Source organism: Podarcis gaigeae (genome assembly GCF_964106915.1).
Source record: "Podarcis gaigeae genome assembly, chromosome: 7".
Lineage (NCBI taxonomy): Eukaryota > Metazoa > Chordata > Lepidosauria > Squamata > Lacertidae > Podarcis > Podarcis gaigeae.
The window spans coordinates 28,497,775-28,520,390 of record NC_139683.1 but is presented as its reverse complement, the minus strand read 5'-3'; the positions used below and the strand labels follow the sequence as shown (position 1 = coordinate 28,520,390).

The window sequence follows — 22,616 nt, the reverse complement described above, 5'->3', positions numbered from 1 at the left end:
GCCTCTGACTATCAGTTGCTGGGAACTGCAAGTGGGAAGCATACGGTTGTGCTCAGGTTCTGCTTGCACACTTCCCATAGGTATCTGGTTGGCTGCTTGAGATCAGGATGCAGCAGGCTCTTCTTATTTTAGTATGTAAAGAATAGCAGTGGCTGCCAATTTGCTACCACACTACGTGCATGTTGAAACTGATGCATAAAGCCATATACAACATGGAACAAGAATACTCCCATCTCATCCCTTATACCACATTGACCACTATGCTTTGCAGGAGAGGATATCCTGCATATACTATCTTGTCAGGAGGTCCATTTGGAACCTCCCATTATATATCAGACAGGTGCTGTCTATAGTGGGGTTTTTGTCACATGTTAAAGTCTTTTCTCTTTTAACAAGCCATTTAGGGGGGAACTTTTATCCCAGTTGAGGATATTGGAAATAGTTTTAGCATATGTGATTATTTTATATATGTTTTTATTGTATTGTGGAAATGCTTTGAGATACAGTTGTACCTTGGTTCTCAAACAGAATCCGTTCTGGAAGTCCGTTCAACTTTTGAAAACCAAGGCGCGGCTTCTGATGGGCTGCAGGAGCTTCCTGCATTCAATCGGAAGCCGCGGAAGTCGCATCGGACATTCGGCTTCCAAAAAAGGTTTGCAAACCAGAACACTCACTTCTGGGGTTGCGGCGTTTGGGAGCCAAAACGTTTGAGTCACAAAGCGTTTGAAAACCAAGGTACAACTGTAGTTAATAGGAAACAATTCATAAACAAACAAACTAAATAATAAACTTCTACTACTTAGTTTCAAGTGAAGTAAAAACATTGTTTGTGGAGCCTGAGGAGGAAAGAAGAATCTGACTAATACATTTATGGGTCTCATCTTTTTTACACCAGGCATCTAAATGTTGTCTTTTTATTTTTATAATATTTTTATTGATTTATTATGACATCAATTTTCCTTTATCTTTTAAAATTCAGGATGTAACTTTATGTTGTCAATACAATATGCTCTCTTTTTCTGCATCCCAGTTAATTGTGAGTCAACTATGATGGAGACTGATAATCATTCTGCCTCTGAAACTCTTATGGATTCTGGTGAGGCATCTTCTACATCTGTAGACTGTACTCCAGCTACTGTAGAACCTTCTTTAGCAACAGAAGTTACTAGCAATTCTGAAAGCAACACATCTACAACTGCTCCCAGTGTATCTGCTGGGCTTGATGCTGCTGCTCCCACAGATACTGCATCTTCTAGTACAAGAAGTAATGTAACTACAGAAGCAGCGAAACCAAGAGACTCTTCAACTGTGTCTGGGGAAACTGTAAGGCAACAGCCTGGTAGCAACAGCATAGAACCTTTGCCCCCAGGGTATGTGGGTTTTGTTTTCATTAATAATATAATAATGCTTAGACCAGAAAAGTTATCCTTAGATATAGAAATGTTATTAATTCCCTTAGTTGTCTATTGGACAGGTTCAGGTAACAAAGAGTCTGGTGAAGTCTTAAAGACTAACCAATTTATTATGGCATAAACTTTAATGGATTGCTGTCCATTTCATCATATTACATCATGAACACTGAAGTCAGAGGAATATGAAATTTAGAAAGTACAGATAGTGTATTAGATATGTAACCAAGAGCAGTAATTCACAAAACAATTGTTTATAATACAGACATCCTGGTATTCATAAGCCACTTGAAACATGTAGTGTTATTAAAATCCATCATCCCAGTTCAATCCACAAGTGATTGCATTGATCCTCTTGATGTATTGTAAGGCAGTGGTTTTATGTTTTAAGTTCCTTTGTTCAAATATTGCCACTTTAAGGTTATTTACCAGGATGGTTAAAGAGTTGTCTCACTAGTTTTTAACTAGTTTTTAAGATTTATGCCCATATATTGTTTTGCATAGGGTCTAGCATTTTTTTCCTTTGTAGAATGCAGAAGAGCATTGCTGACAAATGATGACACATATCAGGTTGGAAGATGAACAGGAGAATGAATGTTCTAGATAACATTATTCAGTCTTGAAATAATGTTGCAGAGCAGACATATGGACAGAGTTTGCATCTGAGTCTGATACATAGTGGTTCTTATTTTCCTGTTTATTGAATTGGATTTAGATTAAGTTAGTTTATCTTAATTCCCATTAAAATCAATGTGTCTTAAGTCATGTCTAACTTGACCTAAGTTCAGCCAATTTTGTCTGGATCTAACCTATTGTATATAAAAAGCATGACCAAAAGATAGTCAGTGCTTGCAGATGAGTAGAGCAGTGATTGGGAATTGATTTTCGCCAGTGGGCTGCATCCTTATATCCCCTGCCACTTGTGGGCTGACTTTGACAATTGTGCACAACCACCCACCTGCTAGCCACCTCAAGTCATAATGACACCAGGTGATTGACAGCTGTCAAAGCTCAAAAGAGGCTACTAGCCTCCAGTCAGCTGACTAGTGGTTACAGCAACCTCCTTTGAAGGTGGACTGTTTGGCAGTGGAAAACACACTTTCAAAGAGGCCTCCTGAAACTGATTCATGATTCATGGTTACAGCAAGCCCATTTGAAAGCCACTTGAACAAAGTAATTTGGACCCAATCCTCCAAATTGACTTCAAAAGGCCTTGATGCAGATGAAAAGTGCTCTTTTTGGAGAAAATTGTTTGAATGGAAGCTGCTTCCTGAAAATGAAGAAAGTGAGCCCCCTTAACTGCATTGGAGCGTTCCTGAAAGGAAAGATTCATTAAGTGAATCTTTCAGAAAGTGACAACACTATTTTATGTTAATGGTGTTTTACCTCTTTTGTATTTTTATAGATGGGAACAGAGAAAGGATCCTCATGGTAGAACCTATTACGTTGATCACAACACAAGAACAACAACCTGGGAAAGACCGCAGCCTTTGCCACCAGGGTAATAGATAAGTTGTATGTTGACTTGCTGTGTGTCATTTTACTTACTAAATACACAAACTGAATTTTTTTTTAGAGGATTGTGTTAGTTTTACGATTTATTGCATTAGCCGTGTGGCCAAGCATAATATACATAGAAATAACAACGTAAAATGGGGGTGGGGAGGTAAAAGGAGATGTCGTCGTGGGCGAATACTTTGAAAAAATGGGGATAACAAAAGTAACAGGGGATTTAAAACATCGAGAGACAGAGAATACAAAAACAGGTTTGATTGTGCGGCGTATCGACTACAGCTGTGGTATTAAAGAAGAAGTTGGTGCCGCTTTCCTCTTCATCACACTAAGCAGGAAGTTAGCTGTCATCTCGGTAATCCAACAGTCAGAATCCTGCAGAAGAAGGGACACTATCCAAGGCTGGATTGGGAGATGAAGCTTGTTCACGAGAGGAGTTAGAAACCGAGATCTTTCATCTGTCCAGTTGGGACAGAAGAGCATTACATGTTCCATAGTCTCCAGAGCCGTGTCATTGCAGGTGCATGTTCTATTTGCGATGGGAACTCTGGAGTAACGACCCGACAAAACTGCTGTAGGAAAACAGTTGAGACGGGCACAGGTAAAGGCCCTTCGCTTAGCCTCCGAAGGAATTGTGAAGCAGTATAGAGGGATCCCTTCAGGGGGTGGAATAGCTAGGGCTAAGCCTGAACACGGCCCTCTTGCATGGGAGGCTGTGTTAGAGAAGTCAAGTTGCTGTAGCTTCTTTTTGATTGGAGGTAGGGCCGCCGGGCTAATACACTCTAAGTTAAAAACAAGTGGTTTAAAAACTTGCGGTTCAAGTTGAGAAGGGAGCGGAATTTGAGATTAATTGTAGTTTTCCAGGGAGAATCATGAATATCTCTTAAAATCAGATTGGAGAAACCACCTCTAATTCGAGCATCCGATGCTAATAGGTGGGAGCTATAGGAAATGGCTCGACTCCATGCTCGTTTTTCGATTGAGGGCTGGGCGAACTCAAGTCGTAGGGCTGCACCTGAGACACATCTCGGGACGCCGGAAAGAGATCTCAGAAACGTGAAGTGGGCGATCCAAGTTACCTGATATTGCTGTAGTCCATACTTCGCAGGCATATAATAGTTTAGGGACAACTTTGGCATTAAATATTTGAATTGCTGCTGGAAGGTGTTTGCCGCCTTTCTGGTGATAAAATCGGACAATGGCATTAGAGGTCGTGGTTGCAGCAAGAGAGGCAGATTGTAGATGGGTGGTCCAGGAGAGATTATAAGTAAATATTAAGCCTAGATATTTAAAGGCTTTTACCTTTTCTAAGTAGCCACCTGTGATCTTAAGCGGCTCCATCTTGAGTTTGCGGGAACGAGTGAAGTAGAGGACTTTCGATTTTTTATAATTAATATTAAGAGCTTCCGCCTTACAATAGGCGATAAATGCATTAACTGCATTTGCTAGGTCCGCAGCTGTTCTGGATAAGATGACGGCATCATCTGCATAGAAAAGGGAAGCAACGGGGTGGCCTGCTAAGTGAGGAGGATACTTAGTTGCTAGCTTCAAAGGGAAAAGAGCATCATGAAGATAAAGATTAAACAGTAAAGGGGCCAAGAGACAACCTTGTCGGACGCCCCTGGCCGTTGGGAATGGAGTGGTAAGGGAGCCATTGGGGCCGATTCGGACGCGAGCTGTGGTGTTTGAATAAAGGGAAATAATTAGGGAGAGGAGGTGCGGATCAATTCCCGGATGGGCAAATTTGGACCATAATCTCTGCCTAGGAATGGAATCAAAGGCGGCCTCCAGGTCCATGAAAGCGGCAAACAGGTGGCCTTGCCTTGGTGCAGTGTATTTACTGGCAAGGTGATAGAGAGTTAGACAGTGGTCCATGGTTGATGCTGACTTTTGGAAGCCAATCTGTTCTGGCGGTAGAATGTTCCTCTCATGAACCCATGAAAGAAGTTCTTCCAGTAAAACAGCGGTAAATATTTTCCCCGGAATAGATAATAAACTGATGGGGCGATAGTTCCTAGGGATGTTTGGCTGGCCGCCTTTGAAAATCGGGACTATTGTAGCTTCTCTCCAGGAGTCGGGGATGTCTAGGGCGGAGGAGATGGCGGTGAATACAGGAGTCAGCTGTTCACTCCACCAAAGAGTGTTAGTTATGGAATTTTCTGTGCAATTCCTTAATAAAATAAATGCTTGTACAATGATACCTCTGGTTGCGAATGGGATCCGTTCCAGAGTCCCATTCGCAACATGAGCAGAACGCAACCCGCACCTGCGTGTGCGCGGGTCGTGATTTACCGCGTCTGCACATGTGTGTGACGTCATTTTGTGCGTCTGCGCATGTGCAACCCAGAAGTAACCCTTTCCAGTACTTCCGGGTCGCCGCGGGACACAACCTGAAAAAAAACATATCATGAAGCAAATGCAACACGAGGTATGACTGTATTTAATAATTTTCCTTAGAAGCAGAGATGCAAAAAAAATTGCTCATGCATGTATTTTTATTTTTTAAAGACCCATAAATGTGGCCCCTAAGGTACATTAACTCAGAGACATTCACAGAAGACAAGTTCCCCTTTCTTGTTCTTTCTCCCTTGGTCATCCGTGCCCTCTGAAGGGTGAGGGACCCTCCTAAACAATTGGATGTGATGTAGGGCCTGCTGATACAGGGGTGGGGAAGTCACCCAAAATTAGATGGAGGTCTACAGAAGGAAGAGGTGATGGGAGTTGTTTGAACATTATTAATTTAATACTTTAGGATCCAAACTATAGTAAATGATTTTTTCTGTAGTTTTCTTTGCATGTTGGTACTGTAATACTACTGTCCTCTAAAAACTTTGGTATGCAAGTAACTGAATTTTGTCATCTGCTGGTAGTGATAGCAGGAAGCTGGAGGAAAATGCTGAAATGGCAGGGCATACCTTTTTATCTATTTGTTCTATTCACTCTTCTATAGAAAAGTTCAGATTGTTCTGAATTAGGCCATACTGCCAGATCTCTGTATTCAAATTAGTTACGTTTTTTTGGGATGACTTTCAGCGAGTCTCACTAGCAGCTTCCTCCTAAGTGGAGGGATGAGTAGCCTCTGTATCCAAAGCTTAAAATGGCTCTCATTTAGAACTCATGTAACTATTGATATTATAGCTCTATCAGCGTGTTTCGTGCTTTACAAAATAGAGGATAAATCCATGCTCCAAGGAGCATACAATCTACAATTTGCTAAGGAGGTTGGGATAAATAAGAAGAATATGCATTTCAATTACATGTTTTTACGCTTACAAATGGGATGTCTGGCCTTAGTTTTCAAATGCTTTGATTACAAGATTGAGAACTGACTTTGCAGCAGATTTCTCACTTTAGAATTCTGTCATAGACCTTAATTTTGAGGTTTTCTTCTTTGCTTGTAAGGCACATTTAGTTTGTGCTTATTTTGCATTCTAATTCCTTTCTTTCTTGAGAGAAGAAAATTGCATATTTTTCCTGCGTGCCTGTTTCAGAACTTGCACTGATACCAGAAGAAGCAAAATTCAGTTGTGTTGCTACTGCAGGAGACAGTACAACTAAGATTTAGCATGCACTATTCTGTCACTTAAACTGTTTCAAAAAATGACTTTGTGCCACCTAACACTGGCAGAAACTCTGAGGCAGGTATTTAAGTCTGTGTTTGTTTTCCGATCCCACACTTTATTTTATAATATTGTAATTAGAAAGAAGAACATTTGAAAGGCTTAGATTTATAAAGCAAAATAATGAAGAAAATGTAGTAAATTATTTTTGCATTTTGACCGGAAAGAAAATAGCTTGCAATGTTTCTTAGGTGGGAAAGAAGGGTGGATGATCGTGGCAGAGTTTATTATGTGGACCATAATACAAGAACAACAACATGGCAACGACCTACGATGGAATCTGTCAGAAACTTTGAACAATGGCAATCCCAGCGAAATCAACTGCAGGGAGCTATGCAACAGTTTAACCAACGATACCTCTATTCGGTAAATTTACAAAGTTATGAAACATTTGGAGTTCTTGTTTTTCTCTTTGCCTTCCATTAGATATTTGATGCATGTTATATGCAGCTGCATACTGAGACCATGTTACATATCATGGATGGGTTCAGATGTATTACAAAGCTATGGTTTCTTGATTGGCTTGTTTGGACATTTGTCCATAGCTTCGTAAACCATCGAGTTCTGACTTACTATCTCCATTTGTTAATAATTGTTATTCCAGGTTCCCCTGGTTTAGGTGTAATGAACAACTCTGGCTTAATGCTGGGGAACTCTGCACCAAAGCTAGTGTTCAAGGGGAAGGGGAAGATGATGAAGCGGTGCACATTCGTTATTCTTATAATAAACCATGCAGCCGTTGTCTTTCACTGAGTGGCCACGGACCAAAGTTTGTTTGGGGCTTGGCAAACCTGGATCTGAAACCACAGTTTGAAACCGATTTTGTAGCTGATGTTTTTGGTAATGCTGGTTTGCCATTATGTCTGAATTCAAAGGAGGAATTCCTAGGTGCAGGGTTTCCTGAAGACTTACAGTGCCTCATTGTTAAGGCTTAGTTTTAGCTTTGAAATTTGTGTTGTTGTTTTTTCATTTGTGTCTTCAGAAGTAGCAAACTGGTTGGAGATAGTCATAAGTTAGTTTCACATAGATTGTTCTGAAATTAACGTGAAAACTCAGCTTCATTTATTTGAACATGAACAAAGTGCAACTAAACTTAGTCTTGTCCCATTCCTTTTGCAAGCTGATTATGTTATGAATCTATCTGAAGAAGATTAATAACCAATAATAGAACTGTAGCCAGTGTGCCAACTTTTCACTGAAGTTCACAGTGCAGAATCTCTGTGGAGATCACTGTGCTTTATGGACAATTCTGAACTGTTTTTATTTAAATCTAAATTTCATGAGACAACTCTGTTGCTTAGATTGTATTGATATTCCAAATTATTTAAACTAGGTGTATACCTGTCTGAGATGCATTCCTTCCCCATGTGCAGATAACCATGTGGGTTTAGAAGAGCAGAGGGTGATTGATCTTGAGTATATATATTGTTCTATGGTGGGTACCCACAAGATTTTACAAAAAGTGGAAAAGCCAGCTGATCACCTTCTTGTACAAATGCAGTCAAGATTTAGTCTACTTGTGTTGGCCTCAAACATGGGGAGTGTTCTACCTAGTTAGAAGCAAAGTTATCAACAGGCCACCTGCAATAAAAAAGAGATGAATTACAGTAGACAAGGAGATGACGCCTTCTTTCTATATCACCTTTTCTGTGAAGAAAGCTTGCAAAGTAAATAGTGCTACCTGTCACACAGCACATGTTCTGCCTGTCAGTTGTGGAGAAAGAAAGAAAGAAAGAAAGAAAGAAAGCCACCTGGAAATCTAAAGCAGGAAATGGTAGGATAGAAAGGATGTAATTTTTTTAAAAATAAATCATTTAAATTTAGTTGTGAAGAGAAGCTTGTTAAATATAGAAATAGTGTTTTTTAGACATTATAAAAAAATAAATTATTGCATATTTTGTCTTATGTCTTCACTAGGCCTCAATGCTGACTGCGGAAAATGATCCACTTGGTCCTTTACCACCAGGCTGGGGTAAGAAATATAAATAGCTTTGTGAAATAGACACCTATTTATAGTTAACTTTGCTTTAAATGGTTCATTTCTATTACAGAAAGGAGAGTTGATTCAAATGATAGAGTGTATTTTGTAAATCACAACACAAAGACAACACAGTGGGAAGATCCACGGACTCAAGGGTATGTCCATGTGTGTTTTCTATTCATAAATCGAGGCTAAAGTAGGTGTAAAGTGATTGGGGTTTTAAAGAAATATATTACGTTTATATTTTCAGCTTACAAAATGAAGACCCCCTCCCTGAGGGCTGGGAAATCAGATACACCAGAGAAGGTGTAAGATACTTTGTTGATCATAATACACGAACAACTACCTTCAGTGATCCTCGTACTGGTAAATCCTCTGTGTAAGTGAGATGTTGATGGAGATTATAAAATATTTGCATTCATAGTACATAGGAGTAATAGTTTTACTGTTTAGGTAGTAGGCAGTGGATATCTTATGAATTTTGGTGGTGGCTAATTGATTCAATATATACGTGGGTTGTTTACGGTGTATATGAGTTATACCTTAATGAGGTGTGACTTTTTAAGCATTAGATGATATTTTAAAACTGACCTTGAAGCATGAAGCATGTATGCTGCAACCTTTCCACTATATCTGAAGGAAATCTACAAAACTGCTGAGGAGTTGAAAGTGTTGTAAAATCTTAATTTTCTGCTTAGTAAATTTATCTATATTTCCTTACAGAAATAAAGGACCACAAATTGCTTATGAACGCAGCTTTAGGTGGAAGCTAGCTCATTTCCGCTACTTGTGTCAGGTAATGCTGATCAAATGATAGTGTAAACTTCAATTTGCATTTTGTATTTTTTAAATTTGCATATTTTATTTCATGATTTACTGTCTGTTTGTAGTCAAATGCTCTTCCAAGCCACGTGAAGATCAATGTATCCAGACAAACATTGTTTGAAGATTCCTTCCAACAGGTAAGACAATATTTACATTATCAAACCTGGTAACTAAAGTAAAAACTGTATAGTGAATTTGCTTCATCTTAACATTGTTATATGACAAAGGAAATTTCATATTTTAAACCTCCGTTAAAGCTGTAAAATGTTAGAAAGCTTTTAACTTTTGAAAATTTGAATAGCTAGATTCTTTCCTAACAAAATCTTCACTCACCTAGTGTCTAGTAGGAAATAATTTGTGTAATTAGTCTGTATAGGACTGAGTCAACATGTGGGAGGGCTTTTCATTTCAAGGAAAGGATGTTCTGGGGCTACATAAACTGAGGGAAAATATTTGCCTGTCTGTCATGTGGAGGTGGGAGGAAGGAACGATTTCCACATTGTCTAGGCAGTGTTATATTTTGAGAAAATGTGGAGCATTACTCAGTTACCTGAAAGGGATAAAAACAAACCCATCTTCATAACCGAGTGTGTGGAGCATTACCCGGTTACCTTGGCAATATAGATGTTTCCTCCCACTTCACAAATGCAGTGCTGCCCCATTTTCCTTCAGAGATGATGCTATATAGACATCATTGACTAATTCACCATTTCATGGATTGCATGATCCATAACTGGCTGGGAGCATGTACAGTTACAAACGCCTCAGGTTACAAACGCTTCAGGTTACAAACTCCGCTAACCTGGAAGAGTTACCTCAAGCTGAGAACTTTGTCCCAGGATGAGAACAGAAATTGTGTGCCAGCGGTGCAGCGGCAGCAAGTGGCCCCATTAGCGAAAGCACGCCTCTAGTTAAGAACAGTTTCAAGTTAAGAATGGACCTCCGTAATGGATTAAGTTCGTAACTAGAGGTACCACTGTAGTAAGAGAGAAGAAAGTGACATCTGAAAAACTGTAGAGAGGGAACAGAGTACCTGCAAATCAAAAGAGGCAGAAAAAAGATACGTTGGGAGAGTTAAACACCCCTTAAATTTTTAATGGATAAATTTGTTTAATTCTATATAAAACCACACCAAATTGTATCAAAATTCATGTGTAATATATTCTACGAAGTTGTTTACTATTTTGCCTTCAACATTACTTTTGTTTGCATTCACCAATTTGTATGCAGATCATGGCTTTAAAACCCTATGACTTGCGAAGACGATTGTACGTTATATTCAGAGGAGAAGAAGGATTGGATTATGGTGGCTTAGCTAGGTAAATTATTAAGAATTTCTCTTGAATTTTTTCTTGTATGTATTTATTGACTAGAAACCTACCTTACTCCATAACTTTATGGAGTATCTGGAGAAAAAAAAGAGAGGTGGGTTATTGAAGTTGCCTGCATGATACAAAACTAAACTAGAAACTGTGCTGGTAAGAGACTGCTTTAACAGTTTTCTTATGAGAATATGCTTGCTTATCGAGGTTTTAAGTGTAGTCTGGAAAAAAAATCATAGGGGAAAGTGGAGAGGCTTGACATTTAAAATGTAATGAACATGCTGGGAGCAAATGATTGGGGAAATTGAGATGGTTCAGCATTCCTTTTTCTGTGACCAAAACAACTTGGAGCTTTCCCCAAGGAAGTCTCTCCTCTCATAATCTTTGGCAGCAAAGGGGCTTTCTAGGTTTAGGATGAAGTAGCTGAGAGGAAATACACAGAGTTCACGTCTCCCTTCTCAGTGGCAAATATTTTCTTGAAGCCCAGTCCTCAGCAGTGAAGAAAAACTGCATGCATACTAGGTTTATTCAGAGCAGTTTTATGGAATAGCAAGGGGCTTTTCCTCTGCAAAGGTAGGAGGCATATACCATGGGAAAAGACTCTTAACTGGACAATTGGGCAGCTTCCGAGAATTTCAGCATATATATATGGATGTTGGAGCTTGCAAGTAGATTGTATCTGTGCACTATACCCTAAATTGTAATTAATCTTAACTTTGGTAAATAAGATTCATAAATTATGGCTTGAAGTCGGATTGTTTTAGTTAACTGTGACTGCCATTAGACTGAAGCAGCATCAGTCACTTCCATGCTTCTCCCAGCTGTGCTGATAGGAAGAGTGTGAGAGTCCAAGGCTCATTTAGGCCCATTCCCATGACAATAAGCCATGTTTTATTGTTGTGTCCAAATGAGGTCTGTGCATTTTCTGGGTGCAAAGGGGAATCTCTGCTGTGAGCATGCAGCACACTCTTGAAGTGGGGAAATTGATTTTAATTGAATGTATGAGACAGAAGAGAGGGACGCGAGTGGCACTGTGGCACAGAGCCTAGGACCTGCCAATCAGAAGTTCGACGGTTCGAATCCCTGTGATGGGGAGAGCTCCCATTGCTCGGTCCCTGCTCCTGCCAACCTAGCAGTTCCAAAGCACGTCAAAGTGCAAGTAGATAAATAGGTACCGCTCCGGTGGGAAGGTAAACGGCGTTTCTGTGCGCTGCTCTAGTTTCACCAGAAGCGGCTTAGTCATGCTGGCCACATGACCCGGAAGTTGTGCGCCGGCTCCCTCGGCCAATAAAGTGAGATGAGCGCCGCAACCCCAGAGTCAGTCACGACTGGACCTAATGGTCAGCGGTCCCTTTACCTTTACCAATGAGACAAAAAGTTGTTGAACTCAGAAATATATAAAAAATCAGAATTGGGAAATTCTGGCAACAGCCAATGGAAGATAACTCCAGATTATAAAGACTTCCTAGAAAAAAAAGATAAAAACTGTTATTGGGTGATTTGCCATTTTCTATATGTTAGTAACTTGGGGGATCAGATTAAGGTTGCAAATATTGAAATGTTGGGCCACATGACTTCAGGGCTTTTTGCTTTTGTGTATTATATAATACTGCCAAATCAAATATTCATGTAATACTAGACAGTTGAATGCCAGGTTGGGAAAGAAATGTAAGAAGTACTTTGAAAGCTCTTCCTGCAGGTTTTCATTCAGCAATGGGAAACCACTTTTTTCAGTTTAAAGCCATATTGTCTGTTCAGCTGGGTGATTGCCTGCAGTAAATTGTTTCAAAGCATTTTTCATTACCTTTGACATAAGGCTGTATCTTATATATTTAATGTCAATTTTTATGAATGCTTGGAGACACCAGTGTTAGATTTTTGTGTTTTATTTATTGTAAATTTTTGTAGAGAATGGTTCTTCTTGCTTTCCCATGAAGTGCTGAACCCTATGTACTGTCTATTTGAATATGCTGGAAAAAGCAACTACTGCCTACAGATAAATCCAGCATCAACAATAAATCCAGATCATCTTTCATATTTCTGTTTCATTGGACGGTTTATTGCCATGGTGAGTTTGATCATTTTTTGTTTCAAGCTGTATGTTTTCCTTTCTGGAGTGTTTCGTATTTGAGTACACATGGTTGTCTGTCATACTTGGATTTCATTCACCAGCAATTCAATCAAGTATTTCTCTGAATGGTTATAACAAGCATGTGAAGAAGAGATTGGTACATTTTCTATCATTGTCCTAGACTCTAGGACCCAGAGGTTGAGTTCATTTGTTTTTTAAAATATGTTTTGCTTATTTCAAAAAATGTATATACCTCTTGATTGTAAAAAAAATCTCAGTGGTTTACAAAAATAAAAAAATAAAAATACTACCACTAAAAATAATTAACAGCAGTTTAAAACGTTCAGAAAATTAAAATCAGCAATAAACTAAAAGCAATAATTAAAAATTGGAAGCTGCCCCTTGGTTTCTAAATGTTTTGGAAGTCTAGGTACCACTGTATAAGGGAAAGGCTGAAAATAAAAGAGCAAGTTTGTTGCAGTTACGCAGCTCTGTAGTGCCACCATATTAACAAAATGTCAGAGTCACTCACAATTAACATGTGTTTAACTTAAGCAATCTCAAATTTATGCATTTGGAAGACTGGCCAGTTGAAATCACGCAAATTAAATGCATGGAAGGCGGAGAGCTTAAAATCTCCTTTTGTGCAGGGTTTTCCTGGCATGGAAATAACTTTTAAACTCTCCGCCTTGCTTACCAGGCTCTGGGAGGCTCTCATGAGATCTCAGATGGGTCCAGCAGAGCCTAGTAAGCAAGTCTGAAAGCTTAAAAGCTCTCTGCCTTCTTGTTGCAAGAAGTTGTTTTGACTATTTCAGCTTTACTTGCTATCCCCAGAACATAACTCCCACATAAGATGCAAGTGATCTGTGCAGTAAATGGAAATAAAGGAACCAGAGGGATTGAACAAGTTCCTTAAATGCTTAAGGAATTGGACATTTAGCTTAGGAACATGGGGCAAATCCCATAGAGCAGGGGCGAATAACCTGTGGCTTTACAAAAGTTGTTTAGCATCTATTGTCTTTGGCCATGTGAGGGTTTATGGGAATTATGAGTCCAACAATATCAAGAAGGCCACAGTTTCCCTACTCCTACATTTTTACATACTTAGGAATAATATGCAAATTGGAAAAAAGCAAATTCATAATTGCATTATGGAAATGAGAAATCAGACAATACTGTATAGAAAATGTGTTTTGTAGCATTCCTTTGTTCTAATCTACTTAAAATATTTGACTAGGAAAGAATGATAATTTCTCTGGAGCTTTATGGGACAATCTGAAGGCCCCCGGGTGGCAACATGTTGAATTTGCATTATGTAATCTTTCTCTCTGCATTTGGCAGCTAATCACGTTTATGTTCCTATGCACATTCTTATAACAGAACTCTTTCATTTTAAAAGTTATCACCGTATTTATTTTTCATCTCATTCATTCTCTTCTGGTTAGACACCTCAATGTACTGTATATCCTTAATTGGCCAAACTTTATACTGTACTGAGCAGTGGACTCATCTAAATAATTCACGTAATGAGAATCTGGCTGCAAGACTTTGATGTGCTCTGCTAATTTAGTCTGCATTTGAAGGAATATTACTCTGATAATGAGAATCATGTTATCTTCTGGTTTATTGATTTAGAGTGTTTATTTCATTGGTATTAGTTTCCCCCAAGATTACTATTTTCTGTAAACAGTCACCACTTTTCAGAGTGATGCACCTGAAGCTGAAATACTGAATTGTTGTTACTTAAATCCTTAACAGGCATTGTTTCATGGCAAATTCATTGATACTGGGTTTTCCCTGCCATTCTACAAGCGCATGTTAAATAAGAAACTCACAATAAAGGATTTGGAATCTATTGATACTGAATTTTATAATTCCTTAATTTGGATAAGGTTTGTAAATCTTTTCATAAGTTCACTATTTTTTCTGTCATATTAGTAAAGTGATTATATTTCATTTATCTTTGGTTAATTTTCCTCTTTAGGGACAACAACATTGAAGAGTGCAACTTAGAAATGTACTTCTGTGTTGACATGGAGCTTCTAGGAAAAGTTACCTCGCATGAGCTGAAATTAGGAGGCTCAAACTTACTTGTAACCGAAGAGAACAAAGAAGAATACATTGGGTATGGTGCATATATATATATCTTTTTAAAAAGACTGTCAAACATTTTTCTTGTAACTTTTTCATCACTAGCAATGCAGAATTTCACATTCTGTCAGCAGGGGGAAGCTCTTCCCTCCACAACCTTCTGTGCACAGGGGTGGGAGGGACCTCTGTTGGGTTCGAATACTCTGTCAAGCAGAATGGGATGAGGTGGGGGGCCCAGGAGAAATTGCCCGAAGTTTGACAGAAATATATCTGAGCAGAGCAAGTATTGCTGTTTAATAGGTGTGTGGAAGATGGAACATCAGGTAGTATTAGTCTTTAATTAGTATTAGTACTTTCCTGATTTTCAAAGTGAAAGAAATGTGGGTAGATAAACAAATGCATGCTACTATAAAAGTTCACTAAAGATTTCGGCAGAGTTTTTCATAACGTTGTGCAAAGGATATACATACATATGTGTGTGCATAAACACATACCTGCATGTATACATAAATAAATGTGTTTCATTTGTGTGTGTGTGTGTGTGTGTGTGTGTGTGTGTGTGGAGAGAGAAAGAGGGGAGAGGAGATCTTGTATTACATCTCAAAGGCTTGCTTTTGAGATTGCTTAATGTGCATTTTCTCACAGAGCTTTCATAGTGAGAGTCCAGCCCATAAACCTTCCAGTAATACAGACAAAAAATTTGGATAGACGTCCATCTAGAAGTATTGGTAAGAGGATATATGAGACTGTTCTAGTTACAATGCTAAAATAAATAAATCTGGAGTTTCTGGAGCTTATACAAATGCGGAATTAGTGTAGCAGAGTATAATGTTTGCAGCTTGTTTTAAAATAAAAGATTCCACTTTTAGAACTCTAAACTTCTGTTTCAGCCTAATGGCAGAGTGGCGGTTTTCACGAGGAGTACAAGAACAAACCAAAGCTTTCCTTGATGGGTTTAATGAAGTTGTTCCCCTTCAGTGGCTGCAGTATTTTGATGAAAAAGAGTTGGAGGTAATTTTGATTCAAATTTATTTTTTAACAAGAAATTTGTGGTGCAGTGGTTTAACTGGGCAAGAATCTCTGATACTAACATAATGAGAGGAAAAATAATATGAGCAAATTGTTATATCTGTGTTTGACTAAGGCACAAATAAATAGGGAGGCCTCAAAGTGCTGTGAACATTAGAAAACTTTTAGCTTCCATATTCAGTATGTTCACATAATTAAAGAAGAAACATAATTAAAACAAAATAATTAAAAATAATCTCAGATGAGGAAAACATAGAGAAATATATAGATTTAATTACAGGTATATCAGGTATTAGGGACGCGGGTGGCGCTGTGGTCTAAACCACAGAGCCTAGAGCTTGCCGATCAGAAGGTCGGCGGTTTGAATCCCTGCGACGGGGTGAGCTCCCGTTGCTCGGTCCCAGCTCCTGCCCACCTAGCAGTTTGAAAGCTCATCAAAGTGCAAGTAGATAAATAGGTACCGCTCCGGCGGGAAGGTAAACAGTGTTTCCATGTGCTGCTCTGGTTCGCCAGAAGTGGCTTAGTCATGCTGGCCACGTGACCCGGAAGCTGTACGCCGGCTCCCTCGGCCAGTAAAGCGAGATGAGTGCCACAACCCCAGAGTCGTCCGCAACTGGACCCGATGGTCAGGGGTACCTTTACCTTTACCTTTATATCAGGTATTGCTCTTTGAAATGCACATATGGTTGTACATTCACTTGCATTTTGTGACTCCAGTACATCTCAAAGCTGCTCCACTTTTCAGTAAGCAGATTATACAGTTTCTGCCTTCCTTCACTCATATAACTTATTGACCATATGGACTGTCTCCCTGATTCTTGCTATGGAATCTTCTAATGTGGGAGTAGCAAACACACACACACACACACACACACACACACACACACACAGAGAGAGAGAGAGAGAGAGAGAGAGAGAGAGAGCTTGCATATTGCTGTGCAGCTAGCTCTTAACTAGTTCCTTAACAACTAATAAGACCAATTCTTTTAATATATCCTTAAAAATAGGATGGCTGTATTTGTTTGCAAATCATATTTTGTTGAAAGCTTCATCTCACTTTTCCAGAATCTTTATTTGGGGCAATACAAAAAAATATCAAGCATGTCAGTATCTGCTGTTGTGCTTCAGGATCTTAAGCTGCTACAGTGCTAAATCATGTGGTCTTTTTACAGGTCATGCTTTGTGGCATGCAAGAAGTTGATTTGGCAGACTGGCAAAGGAACACTGTTTATCGTCATTATACAAGGAACAGCAAGCAAATAATGTGGTTCTGGCAGGTATAATATATTCTTGTTGAAAAAGTCAGCAGATGTGAAATTATTACACATTGGTACAGTTTTTATTTTAGAAATAAAGCCAAAGTTTCTTCCTGGGCTTCTGTGTAGCTTCCTCCTGGAAATTAGTACAGTGGTACCTTGGTTTGCAACCGCTTTGGATTACAACAGTTTTGGATTAAAACCACGTCAAACCCGGAAGTGTGTGTCCCTTTTTTGGATTACAACCCATTTGGACGGGGGGAGGCCTTAGGTTACAACCTGTTTTGGTTTACAACTGGACCTCTGGAACGGATTATGGTTGTAAACCAAGGTACCACTATATATGGCCTTAGCATTACAGCCTGGCTTAATTAGCTTTTAGCATTTTCTGGATCTAGAAGTGTCTGGCACACAGTTTTAACTCCCCAAGCCTTGATTATATTCTAACACTTATTGGATCCAGGAATTTAGAGAGGTCCAGCACCCCTGAGCTCATAACACTAATTATATAAACACATATTTGATGTATTTATTCTTATTTGCTTTGGGATGTTTCATGGGAAGCAATTCAGAAATGAAATGAAATGAAATGAGGAAACCAGTTTTAAAATGTAATGCAAAGCTCTAAAACTATAGGAGTTTGCTTGGTTTGGGAAAGTTGGGATCATGTGTGTAAGTGAAATGTAATTTTTAATAGGAATTACTTCTGATAGTGGTAGACAAGCACAAAGTTAGCTCTTAACCAATTGACATTTCAAAGTAATAAAATAAACTTTAAATTTCTGTTAGTTTATAAAAGAAGCTGACAATGAAGTTCGCATGCGACTGATGCAGTTTGTCACTGGTACTTGCCGATTACCACTGGGCGGATTTGCTGAACTCATGGGTAAGAAAACATTGTAATACACTGCAAAGTGTGTAACACACAGTAACATTCCCTGGTCCTATTAACCTTCATTTCCTCCCCATTATTGGAATATGGTATCATTAGTATCAACCCTGCTGTTAACAAAAATACCATTTTAACCTTTAATTTTATTTTTTATTACTCAGGAAGTAACGGTCCTCAGAAATTCTGCATTGAAAAAGTTGGCAAGGAAACCTGGCTACCAAGAAGTCACACATGGTGAGTTGTTGTAACAGAGAGTTCCTTGTTATCTTACATTTTGTTCTATAATATGCTTCTTTAACATCATTCTTCGCAGGGGTTTCTTACCTTTTGGGGCTCAGGGACACATTGGGAATTTTCAAAGTGCTGTGGGCACCATCTCTTGCTTCTATCCCCTATTCTACAGATCACACTCCCTACCCCAACAGATAGTAGTAAGCGAGTGTGCGCACACGCATTCTCTACTTTTCCATAGGGTCAGTGAAAATTGGACCCAGTAGAGTTAAAAAGAGTTGTCTTTCATTTACATGATTTTCGCATGCAAAAAAACTACCATCATATTGAAATTTACATTGAGTAGATTGCATAATAAAAATCACAGATTATTATTATTATTAATTAGATTTTTATACAGCCCTTTATCAAAAGTTCTCAGGGCAGTTCACAAGATAAAAGCACAAATAAATAAATAGATCCAATAGTTATCAGCACCAATGCATAGATAACAAAGATAATAACAAAACTGCCAAGATATGACAACAAATATGTAAATATTTGAGGATATTTGTATCCTCTCTTATGTTTCCCTTTTTCGCCAAGGACAGCCAAACAGATGTTTCCATCTTTTGTTCATTTCTTACACTGCAGAACTCAAGGGCAATATCAGCCTATGGATAATCAATCTGAATCTGAATCTGTAAACTTGACTATGTATTTTAATCCAAGTAGACATATCAAAATGGTCTGCAAACTGGCTATTTATTTTCAGCTTAACATGGGTATTTATGAATCTTCATGAGTTACTTAGTACTGAAGAGGTAACAATTACTTGCTTATAATCAAACAGCTGTGATTGATATGGTCCTGTGAAAGATGTTTTAAATGGGATGTAGAGTCTGATTACCCCCCTCTTCTCTCCTAGTTTTAATCGTTTGGATTTACCGCCTTATAAAAGCTATGAACAGCTAAAAGAGAAGCTGCTTTTTGCAATTGAAGAGACAGAAGGATTTGGACAAGAATAAAAAACAAGTTCAAGGCAAAGTGAAATTTTGTTTTAGCAGGCTGGAGCAACAAAATTGCACAGTTAGTGGTATATAAGCTGTTTCTTCTGTACAGTGATTTTTCTGGAACTCTAAAAAATGTTCTTCGTTCTTCCACAAAGATATGCAAAACAGTTTTACCTTCTCTACTTTATTTATTTTCCCCTCAAAGACTGGCCAGAATAAAATTGAACATGAAAGACTTTATTTAAAAAAATGTGTATATAACTACACACTAATGAGCTCTAGTTTTATAGAGCTGTAAACTTATTAAACATCACAGCCATTCAGAAGAGTCAGGAGTATCTTTCTTGGTTTTGTTCAGAAAATGTGCAGACTGCTCTGTATTCTTCTCACTTATGCAACATCTCTAAGGGTTATTTCTATTGCATGGCTGTTTTAAAGGTGTTAAAAGGCTTAGGCCAAACACATCCTCGCTATGTAGAAAAATGCTGCTGGCTTTTTGAAATGATAGAATGTGATATTCTGTCAGCTGAATTAAAAAATAATAATTGTAATAGCTGATAACCCAACTTCTGTGTAGCCGAGGTCATAAAGCCTTTATTACTTGCACAAGAGTAATGTACAATAAGATGAATGTGATTGTTAAGACATTGGTGCCACTGTTCTGACTTTTACTGTAGGAGCTGAACAGACTATTATAACTCATTGAGCAGCATTGAAAATTGTTTACATATTACCTTGGGTTATTTCCAAGAGAACAGTAGGTAATCTTCAAGGAAAAAATAAAAAGATTCCTACACATTCTGTCCCAGTCTGGTATCTTACAGGCTTTTAAAAAAGATATTAGTGATATGTTTTGATTTCATTTGATAAACTAATTACTTCAGGAGGATATGAAAAAGTAATGTGAATTGTTCTCATTTTTTTTAATATGGATCTAGAAAATCCAAATGGAAGTAGTTACATATGCTTTGCACAACTGAACTAATTTTCTATTAGTCTTCAATACTCTCATCCCTTCAAGAAAAAAAAATCCAGATATTCCTAATTAAGCAACTCTAAATTTTGTTTTTATATAGGCCAAGGCTTATTTGTCATAAGTGCACAATGTATATAAAAAAATTAAATTGTGTTTGCAGTATTGAGGGGCATTTGCTAAACTGCAAATATGTGTAATAAATTCTACAACTTACTGATGTGAATTATTAAATGCTACTTTTAGCAAATTGTGCTTCCTTATTAGAGTAACATTTTAAATTGCCATTTGTATCATGCTTTCAATATTCACTGTAAATTCCATTAAATTTAACTTATACAGTTTTGTACACACATGAAACAGATTTCCTAGAATTAACATTTCTGTAACATATCAAACTGCAAAAAAACTGTAAATGCAGTACGACTCTGCTATATTTGCTCTCATTTTCTCAATATAGCAGTTTAATTCTGCCAAAATCTTATTTTTCTACATATTGTTACACTTTATTATTCATGGATATTAACCTGTGAATGCTTGATAAAAGCACTGCATTGATTAACAGACCTCCTGTCTATCTTGTGTTAGTTACCCTACACACACATATGTATGATTACACCAAAATATCATCTTGATTTTTCTACTCTGATTGGAACCTTAGTCTCTTAGGTTGCCCTACCACTATTCACATGAGCAACTTTTTAAAAAAGGTCCTAAGATAATGCAGAAAACTAATGAAGTTTGACTTCTCCAAAGGGCATCCTCCCCCCAAGTGGGAACTGTTCCTTTTGGTAGAGGGGGGGGGGGCTTGCCTAAGGCTACCTAGTAGAGATAAAATCCTCTCTCCCTGCTGCTTAATCTTAGGATTCAGTGCTTACACTTCTTAAACTGCTGGTCCACTTTGATTTGGCTTATTTGAAGAAACACATTCACACAGGCCCAGCTACAGCCCATATAAGGATGGGTCATAGCATTAGACATTTGCCTGTTTCAGAAAAATGTAGTGAGGTCTAAGTCCTGTTCAAAGCAATGGAATTTCTCCTGCTTTAGATAGGACTCACATAGCATTGATTACGGTAGTCATATTTCACTAGAACAGGGCAGGTATGCTTATCCTCAAGCTTTAAGGAAAATCTTTCAACAGCAATCAGTGTGAGGATTCACCCCCCAGCATAGGGAAGTAGTAATTTTCTTCTTGAGTCTCAGATGACAAGCAGATAACAATCTAGATTTGCCAGTTTTAAGATGACTGAACTTCATTTTCCTGTACCCATGGTGGGTCATGTATGTATGAACAGACTTCACTAATGCGTTGCAATGAGAGATTCAAAGTTGGTGGGGGTCTGTACATAATTTTGCCTAACCTGCTATTTGACAACAGAAACCTAGAGGTAGAACGTGTTCCTTCGAAAATGTTCAAAGGTAGGACATGAGCTCCCTCCAGTGCTTAAAGGTGGGATTGCAGCTGATTTGATCACATCCAACCAGCCCCTACTCCTGCCTTCATGCTGCTCAGCTTTGTGCTTTTGTGTTATTCATTTGTCTTGGTTCTTGATATGTTCTTTATCAGCATATGGGGGGATTTTTGCTAGTTTGCATGATTTTTGTGTATGCTGGGCAACTTGCTTTGTGTTCTAGTTAAACTCTTTTTTTCTAGACTGTTTCACCCTTTCACTTTTGTTTTTAAGATCCGAGAGCCCATTTTCCTTTAGATTTTTTTGGCATTCCCAATTGTCCAACCTCTGCTTTGAAGACCTCCAATGAGTGACAGCTCACTACCTGTAGAGATCCTTTATTCCATTGTCCAACTGCTTGTACCTCCAAGGTTTCTCCTAATCTAGTCCACAATAACTTATATGATTAGCGCTACACTTGTGGTTAGGTAGTAGAGCACAAGCTTTTGCCATCTTCCATGTGAGATGGCTTCAGGTATTTCAAGAGTACTATTATGTGCTACACCACCCTCTCCAGGCTAAACACACATTCACTTCAACTTCAAAGGACTTTTCCTCCATACTTTTTGTCCTTGCTGAAACCTGTTCCTATTTGTCTACAGCCTTCTTAAAATGAACACGCAAGACAAGGTCGGACTATTTTACTTCCTTGTTCAAATATATCTGGGAAGGGGAAACTGTGGCCTCTAGATGGCTTGATTCCAAATTTTGTCAGCCTCAGCGAGTATAGCCATAGGTCAGGTAGATGTTGTAGCTACTTACTTCAGGCACAGCACCACTTAGGAAGATTTAGGGGGGTGGGGGGAAAATTGTGATCGGGCCAAGCTTCCTTGTTATACATACAGCACTGATTTCTATGGCAGCAATCCTTACTGTTTCCCTGCAACAATTAAAATAGAGCTGGCTTGACAGGTTTACAGAAAGGGTGAGCAGTTTACACTATCTCATGTGTCTTTTT

At 38.4% G+C, this 22,616-nt stretch overlaps 1 protein-coding gene across 6 annotated transcripts in view; it reads left to right on the top strand.

The window, feature by feature from the left end:
* The window catches only part of WWP1 (WW domain containing E3 ubiquitin protein ligase 1), a 46,842-nt gene extending 26,388 nt beyond the window's left edge, over positions 1-20,454 (top strand). For 4 of the 6 annotated variants that reach the window (XM_083747622.1, XM_083747624.1, XM_083747625.1 and 1 more), the window contains exons 8-24: positions 1,031-1,370; positions 2,815-2,910; positions 6,733-6,907; positions 8,459-8,513; positions 8,593-8,677; positions 8,773-8,901; positions 9,246-9,318; positions 9,413-9,484; positions 10,578-10,666; positions 12,578-12,737; positions 14,499-14,632; positions 14,725-14,865; positions 15,722-15,842; positions 17,033-17,137; positions 17,906-18,002; positions 18,170-18,242; positions 19,147-20,454. In XM_083747622.1, coding sequence (XP_083603748.1) covers positions 1,031-1,370; positions 2,815-2,910; positions 6,733-6,907; positions 8,459-8,513; positions 8,593-8,677; positions 8,773-8,901; positions 9,246-9,318; positions 9,413-9,484; positions 10,578-10,666; positions 12,578-12,737; positions 14,499-14,632; positions 14,725-14,865; positions 15,722-15,842; positions 17,033-17,137; positions 17,906-18,002; positions 18,170-18,242; positions 19,147-19,246 — 2,045 coding nt within the window. In that variant the 3' untranslated portion in view covers positions 19,247-20,454. Of the gene's footprint in view, positions 1-1,030; positions 1,371-2,814; positions 2,992-5,060; positions 6,908-8,458; positions 8,514-8,592; positions 8,678-8,772; positions 8,902-9,245; positions 9,319-9,412; positions 9,485-10,577; positions 10,667-12,577; positions 12,738-14,498; positions 14,633-14,724; positions 14,866-15,721; positions 15,843-17,032; positions 17,138-17,905; positions 18,003-18,169; positions 18,243-19,146 lie in introns of all 6 variants that reach the window. The other 2 variants (XM_083747627.1, XM_083747626.1) reach the window with 1 other exon arrangement.
* The last annotated feature ends 2,162 nt before the right edge of the window (positions 20,455-22,616 follow it).